We start from the raw sequence: 8,482 nt of genomic DNA on the forward strand, positions 1-8,482 counted from the left end.
AATATTTCATGCAAATACATGAAGGCTTTTCTTGGGTGGGCCAAAGAGCAATATCCTTATATGTACTGTGCTCCCATTTCTGTCACACCTGTGTGTTGCTTACAGTGGGGAACACCCTCTCACAGTGTAGGCTTGGGAGTCCCTCCTGGAGCCAGGGATGCTGGAACGATTTGCATAGTGGGGTTCTGAAGCATTATGACATTGGACTGCATTAGTGGGCGCATTGCCAGCAGATCATGAGAAGTGATTCTTCCCTTCTCTTTGGCACTGGTGAGACACCAGCTGGACTACTGGTTCCCCCCATTGGAGGGGAATTTGACAGCAGCCTTCAAGTACCTGGAAGTGCAGGGGGAGGTTCCAAAGAGGATGGAGAGGCTGTTCTCAGTGGTGGCAGATGCCAGGATAAGAAGCAAAGGTCTCAAAAGTTGCAGTGGGGAGGTGCAGGCTGGATATTAGGAAAAACTATTTTACTAGGCGGGTAGTGAAGCACTGGGATGGGTTTTGTAGGGAGGTGATTGAACTGCTATCCTTGGAGGTTTTTAAGATGGTTTAAGTGAGGTTGCTCCTGCATTGAGCAAGAGGGTAGAACCTACTTCTCGCTCCAACACTGATACTTGGAGCATGAAAATTACCCAGCTGATCATCAACAAAAACAATAAAGCACTTCATGCAGCATTGTGGGAGGAGAAAACCCAGAAACCAAGACCACAGTTTCTCCTACTCCTTCGGTTCCAGTACTCTGAGGGGTCAGCTGGAACAACTGTAGATGTATTTGCTCTCAGTTGACTGACCTTTTAAATTTTGTGCTAATGCAGCCAACCTCATGTGCTCCCTGACAAGTCTAGCCATGGGATGAACTGAGTATTTTTGTACTCTAGATAGAAAATGCTCGCCTGCCTTTCCTGTTTTGCTACAATGTTAGAACAGATGTGTCTGAGTTGTGCCTAATCTAACTCCTCGCAGAGCAGCAGGTTGACAGTCCACGTAATTATGTTTACAAAAGACACATCCATATGCATGCTTTGATAAGGGGAACAGAGAGCCATGGCAGCGCCTTTGTAACAGAACAGCAGTTGGAAAATGCCTACAACTTGGCAGTCTGTGTGGTAGGGTTCAAGACTGTGTCTTAACTTAGATTCACAGAGTGCCATATAAGGGGCTGTGAAACAAAAGAGCAGGTGCTGTTGGAGTTTTTTTTCCCTCCCAAATTTGATGTGCCACTTGGGGGCAGCAGCTGTGTCAGTATCTTTTCCTGAACCTGTCTCATCAAATTTGCAGGTCCCACTGATCTCAGCATGAAAGGTGGGGCATCTACTACAGCCCCTTCTAACAGCACCAGCCGGGGGATGCCAGCTGCTCAACTCAGCCCTACAGAGATCAGTGCAGTGCGACAACTGATCGCCGGCTACCGAGAGTCAGCAGCTTTTCTTCTTCGCTCTGCAGATGAACTGGAAAACCTCATTTTACAGCAGAACTGACTCCTGGGGTCTGCATAGCTCCTGTGTCAGAAAACAATTTACACCTTGTGGAAACAGGCTCCCACTGATATCCTGCTCAGGACTAACCATTGTCCTCCCACCAAGTAGCTGGTACATTTACAGGTGGAACCCGAGAACTGTTTTCTTTCTCACCTTGAGCACCTGGGATGTGGGGCACAAGGACATATTTTTGACTCTCTCAACACAGGTGCACCTGGCTGAGCAGAAGCAGCCACACCTAGAATTTGGAAGGGTGTGGGATACATATATATTTTTTTTTTTAGGGTGGAAGGGAGTCTGGGGAGGTTTGGGGCTGCAGATGTACTTAGAATAACCTTTGTGGACCCCAATGTTAGAACCCCATCGCCAGATAATTACCTTTTAAGGTCTTAGGTGAGCAGAACTGCATATTTATTGAGAAATGGACCCTCTTTTTTCCTTAGTAATTTATTTTTCTGAAAATGGATTCTTTTGCGTTTGTATGGATTGCCAGTTTTGTGTCCGTCTGAGCGGAAGGAATTTATTTCTTGTGAAGTAACACATTCCATATCACTACACTACTAGTGGCTGAGCAGCTACACCGTCTCCCAGGAGAGACCCTGGTCCAGAGGGTGTAAGTTTGCCATCTAGCCCTAGCACGTCGCTGCTCAACCTCCAGCAAACTTAGGCTGAAGCTGAAGAATGAGGAAAGTGTGTCTTGTTAGACTTTCGCTCTAGCACTCCTGTAGCAGCAGCAGGGGGGCTGCAGAGACTCAGCTCGGTAGCCCTCCAAGTGGAAGGACCTCACACTCATTTAGTTGAGTGTAAAGCAAAACAAGAATATCCAAGAACCACTGTCATACATTCACCATCCATATTCTACCTCACACTCCATTGTGGGCTTTTTCCAGGACTCATGGGGGTTCTGAACAGTTCACACCATAATGCGTATGACTGTGCCGTGCAGCCAAGACTGGGGAGCAGACCAGTAGCTAACACTGAGGAGTCAGACTAAGCCAGCAGATGGACAGCTGACCTAAGCTGGCTCCCTTTTTTTTTTTTGGAAGAGGAGGAAGGACACGCATTGATGATGGACAGCAGCTCACTGTCACAATGGATGATGTCTGACCTCTCCTCAATGATGAATCCCAGGCTGTCTCCACAAGAATATGTGAAACCAGTTCTGAAGGCAGCAGCAAGAGAACTGTTTAGATAAACACATGTGACTATGAAAGACTAGTGCAGACTTTTAGGGAGAAAAGTAAATGACTTAAGTTCAACAAGCAGCTCTTTCCTACTCAGAAGGAAAGAATTAGGAGACACTCAGCAGCAGAAAGGTAGAAGAAATTCTCCCCACCATCCTATTCCATTCCCATCCCCACTCCTGTAGTGGTCCTGGGAAAAGCTCACAGCTCCTTAAGTGTGGAAAAAAACCTGGCCTCTGATTACCATTGTTGTTTCTCTCCAACGCTCACCTGCCCAAAAATAAAAACCATGCACTTCCCTTTGCTCAGTGCAATACCTACTAGCAGTGCTGCTAAAACCAGGGATTTTGCTCAGGCATCAAGGTGCTGAGCAGGGCCAAGCAATGCAACATAGCCTGTAGCCATAAAAAGCAGCAGAGAATTGCTGCCTAAGAATCAGTGAGCATCCTTCTCACCCTTGTGAATGCTGGCAGAATTCTTCTCTTGTCCTTCTTAAGGCAAGGACCCAAACCAGCTGCAGCAGATGAAATAGTTTTGATCATTTAAAATGCAGGTGGTTTCCTTTGCTGAAGTTTAGACCAAGTTCTTGAGAGTTCACTTCAGTGAAGAAGGAAGGTGTCTGCTCTGGTCCACATTTGCCACCCCCCTACCCATGCTGGCAAAAATAACCATGCTAGCACCTAGGTTTACACCATTTCAGTTAGCACAGGTTGGACTCCAGCTAGGACCGACGCTCTAGTGGTTTTTCCAAGAACTTACTTTCCATTCATACCAGAGGGGAAACCATGCTGGCTAGTGAACCAGGCCTTTAGTTGTAACAGACCCTCAGGCTGCTGGCTCTCTAGAACAGGAATGCTCAGCCTGGCCCTAAAGGGATTAAGTGCACTGACCATCTTCCCTAAACCCTGACCTCCCCTCAACTGCTGGAGAAAAGGGATTTAATTCCTGGACTATGTCCTACTGTCAGTGCGTCCTTGCAGAGAGAAGGTGGTAGTTGTAAATCAGAGCCGATTCCTGTCATTTCAACATAAGCCAACAGGCTAGGCTCTTTGTGACTTCACGTGTTTATGGATAATTAGACAAACTCTCTGACCATCTCCAGCCCAAATTTCAGGCCCATACTTTCCTTGGCACTTCATGGGCCTACTTGATTTGTCCACTGCACCCTCCCATACTTTGAATTTATGTAAATATTTTTATGTGAACAATACCATGAAGTAGCGAACCTTTTACAACATGTTAAACACAGTCATTTGTGAAAGTCTTGAAGAGAGGCAGAGACAATCGCTGTCCCAGAATTTTCCATATAAATTACTCAGTTGTTGCCTCCACATTCCTTTTACGAGGCCATCTAGAACATGTAGCTATACATTTGCCAGCCAACTAACCAACAAAGACACTGCCCAGGGCTTATTATAAAAAATCATCATCAGTTACAGTGTGCTTAACATTGTATTTATGCAAGGTCTAGCTGTCTTACCAGAGCACCCTTGAACTTTGTCTTTAGTAGCCCTTAATATTTAAACCACTGGTAGAACACAGGCGAGATGTGTGATTGCATAGGAAGAAGAATTTACAGCCTACTCTCTAATACCAACTAATGGTCATAACTTCAGCTGGATGACACAAACTCACATTTCTGAGGCCCTGGTGACAGTAGTACCTGTGACCAGTTGTGAAACAAATGAGATCTACTACATATTTGTATCAGGGAAATTTTTATGTAAACAGCATCTTATCTCCTTGGAGCTATGTCCATAGAACATCTCAGTGTTCTGATTCTTACTCCACAGTGATCCTCCTCTACTCACAGGCTGTTTCACAGCCATCTTTATAAGTTTTAAAGGGTTAGGCGTCAAAATTTATGATTCTCAATGAGAAGGAACCAGCAGGAGTAAAATACGCTGGCTTCTCAGGCTTTGTGAGGGATAAAAGGGGCTTGCTGATTAAGCAGAAGGTCTGGAAACAGTGGAGAAGAAACTCTCCTCTTGAACACCACTTGTACATGGGGAATGCTCAGTTCCCAAGGACAGTGTTTTAGCAAGGGGAACAGACGTGACCTGTACCTCCGCTCCTCCAAAAGGCCACCTTTCTCCCGCACGTGGTCAAAGGATTTAGTACCAGTCATTTATAAAATGCTGCTTTGAACTCAGAGGGTTAATATACTTTTGCTTTGTAATTTTTTGTAAAACTTTTTACAAGGTAGCATAGTATTTCACCAGAATACCAACTACAATCCGTCCATGGTCTGATTTTTATATAATTTAGTGGTGCTTTAGAAACTTTGGTTTGGTTGTTCCGGAGCTGTATGGCTCAGTTCTTCGCCTGTATCTACCTAAGACCAATGTGAACCTTTGTATTTTTGCTCCTAATTTTGGACTCAGTGAAAGTGTACTGTTTACATGTACAGAACTCCCAGCCCCCGTGTGTTCTGCAAGACCTGCTGTTGAAGAGGAAGATGCACCTCACCCAGTTCATCTGTTTAGCAAAGCCACAGACACATACTCAACCACCTTAAAAAACCCCACAAAACTGGGATGCGCTGCAAAGAGATTTCAGCTTTTGCACAGCCTATCACACTTCAAATGATCAATTTAAACAGTACTTGTAGCTTAAAATTTGACAGCTGATCTGAGAGGGTGAAGTGACAGCACCCAGCCAGGACCACAAACAGAAACAGAACTTTTGGATGGTGCTGTTCCACTGCCTTTCCTCCATGACATCCCAGGCATTAAGGGGAAAGCTACCTAGCTGACTTTAGGGGAACAATGATGAAGCCTAGAGGAGGCCAGGGAGAAGGGGAAAAGCCCTCTTTCCCTCTGCACAATTGAACACACTTTTACTGATGCACAGTTAAATCATCTAAAATGGTAATTTCAAATTAAAACGACAGGAAAAAAATTCTGTCTAGAGATATAGGAGCTCCTAAATGGAGTAGGAGGCAGCTCCTTTAGTACCTTCAGGGGTGGTGGATGTGGGGGGTGGGGCTCAAACTGAGCATATGGCACTTAAACCACCATGGAAAGAGAATCCAACTTCTAAGGTGACACTTTATTGCTTAATCAACTGATTCATTTCTAAATGATATTTTTGCAGATAGGCACCTATGCAACTTAATGTGGCTCTTTTAAGCAGATGAGCACTTCCTCCTCAATAAGATCTATAAAAATTATTTGTGTTATATACTGTGGATTTTTCCAGTAAGTGTGGCTTACTATTTTAATTCTTAGAATGTGTGTCTATTATATGTGATGCAACTTAATTCTGTTTTGTTTGTGGAATGATTAGCACAGGCCAACTCCCTGTCCCCTCACTTAACAAAGACCAATGAGCTGTTAATCAAGCTGTTATTTCCATGGTATTACTTGCTAAATGCACTGATTTCATAAGTATGTGGAATCCTTTTTTTCTTTTGAATCTGTATATCATATATAAGACTGAATCTACTTAATAAACACTGTATAACAAACAGGACTCAGGCCTCCAGTGTCAAACACAGCTGGAGTTGCCTTTTACCTCTTGCTTTTAAGGCTTCTTCTACCAACAGACATATGCCACCAGCTGTCTCCCAAGTTCCCATCATAGATCTGAGATCTGGTAGCCGTTGCTGGCCTGTCACCTAACACATGGAAGGTCAGCTTGATTGTTACTGCTACCAAGAACACATTGCAAATGTAAGAATTTTTTTTAAAATAAACTAGTACCTTCATTACTCAAGAACCTTAAAACAAGCTGTGCTGTCTCTTTCTTAAGAGTCAGCTGCTGCTATTCTTACATTTCAGATAGCTCCAAGTTCAGATAGATCAAGTTCTGGGGCTGTCAAGACGGGTTTTTGACAAAATGATTTTTTTTGCTGAAAGTATCTGCTTTCCTGGAAAAATGTTTGCTTTTCACAATGAAAAAGCTCTCTTCTAAAAATGAAATTCAGTATTGTCCATTAAAAATAGTTTCCTGCCAAAACTGTTCATTACATATAATAAATACTTTGCACTTCCATGGTTCCTCTGTACTCGAGGATTTCAAAGCACAACACAGTGAAATCTCACTAATTCACACCAGCCATATGGTGACATAGGCAGAAGGCCTAAGAAAAATAGGTGTGACAGGTTTAAAGAGCCAAATTGTACACTAAAACAATAATTTCCAGTACCGTAACTTTCATTGCAGAATGGGTAGAGCTTCCCCAGCAACAGATAGAAGTTGGCTGATGGACACTTGCAAGCAGGACAACCAGTATGAATGGCTGAATATTGTGCATTAGTAAGTCTATAAGGGTGGTTCTACACTCGCCACAGAAGAATGAACGCTTACGATGAATGTTGACCCCAGAACTTCTTTTGAGCGGCATGGTATCAAGGAAGGTCGACAGGAGGAGTGCTCCGATCAACATTCTGCCTTGAAGACAGGCATGGAAGTTGACAGCTGCAAAGTTGATTTCTGGTACACAATTGACATACCAAAAATTGTGTAGCAGCTGTCAACCTTCGGGGTAAGTGTAGATGCAGCCTAAGAAATAGCAAGGAAAGAGCTTCCTAAACTGTACTTTACTTAACAATTCTATATGCATTTTAACTATTCATGGGGGGGGGGGGTGTGTGTGTGTGTGTGTGTGTGTGTACACGTGTGTACACACACACACACACTAATAAATATGTTCAGTTGTGTTTTGAAAGCATAACGAAGTCTTAGTACTATTAGAACACTACAGTATTCTACTCTTAAATCTACACTGAATAGTGAAGCATCACTCTGAGTTGCAGGGATTAACAGGATACTACTGGGCATGTATACAAGTGAGTTATGAGAACATTTCAAAATACCTATCAATTGTTTCCATATCTCCACAACTGCAAATGGTTTGTTGACTCAAGGAAGCAATGGATTTTGCTGTTACTTCCCAGCTGCTCAGTCATTCAATTACGACAGGTTATGCTCCAGAGCATTGCTCAGCTGAACGCAAATTGGCAAACAAGAGGGGCCAGGTTTCGGTTTTATTTTTTAAACTATATTTTATAACTTACTAGAAATCAGAGAAGATATTTAAGTATTCTTCATATTAGATCAACTGGAGATTCAAGCAAAAATACTGGGGCTTACCTTAAAGCCAGATGTCAGATTTACCAGGTCCCTGCTATTCCAGAGACAGCCAACTCTGCTACTTGTAGGACACTGCACCATCAGAAAGACATGTTATTGACTTCAATTCTTCATCCATTTATAATTCTATTTAACATTGCTAAGATTCTATTCACAACTAAACTGAGTTCTCTTTTAATGGACTGCCCCATATAACACCAGGCAGTCTTCTAGGTCTACTCAGCTACAGTCAGAGAACTTCAACTGACAGCAAAAAACAAAACAACAGAACATGTCATAAGCAACCACCTGACTTTTAAGCCAAAGCATCACATTGCCAAAGCATCAAAGCCTAGAAGATACTTAAGGCCAGCTTGTTTCTATTGGGAGTTCTGTTCATATTGCTGGAGAGACTGCTTTGTTGTTAGAACTGATGCTTACACAGACAAATTTCAACACATGGTTGCTGAGAGACTTATGTACCATTTTAAAAAATAAAAAACCTTCTGCCATGCTGAGACCATAATGTGTATTAGACAACAGCAACAAAGCTTAGCTATGTATCTCTCTTTCCTCTTATCCTGGCTGATTTAGTTTTTGTAGCAAGTAAACTAAAGTAGTTATAGGAGACAATGAATTCACTACTGCTAAACTAACACACTGTTACCTAGAACTGAATTTGATGCAGGGTCCACTAGAAGACAACAGCATAGCGTGCTGTAGAATATAAATCATTAGTTAGCT

General features: G+C 42.9%; 1 protein-coding gene across 8 annotated transcripts in view; it reads left to right on the forward strand.

Annotated features, from left to right (window-relative positions):
• The window catches only part of NOL4L (nucleolar protein 4 like), a 104,087-nt gene extending 97,963 nt beyond the window's left edge, over positions 1-6,124 (forward strand). For all 8 annotated transcript variants that reach the window (XM_075011693.1, XM_075011696.1, XM_075011701.1 and 5 more), the window contains one exon: positions 1,279-6,124. In XM_075011693.1, the coding sequence (XP_074867794.1) occupies positions 1,279-1,478 (200 nt within the window). In that variant the 3' untranslated portion in view covers positions 1,479-6,124. The remainder of the gene's footprint in view (positions 1-1,278) is intronic.
• The last annotated feature ends 2,358 nt before the right edge of the window (positions 6,125-8,482 follow it).

The sequence above is a fragment of the Carettochelys insculpta genome, chromosome 17, assembly GCF_033958435.1.
Source record: "Carettochelys insculpta isolate YL-2023 chromosome 17, ASM3395843v1, whole genome shotgun sequence".
NCBI classification, from domain to species: Eukaryota; Metazoa; Chordata; order Testudines; family Carettochelyidae; genus Carettochelys; species Carettochelys insculpta.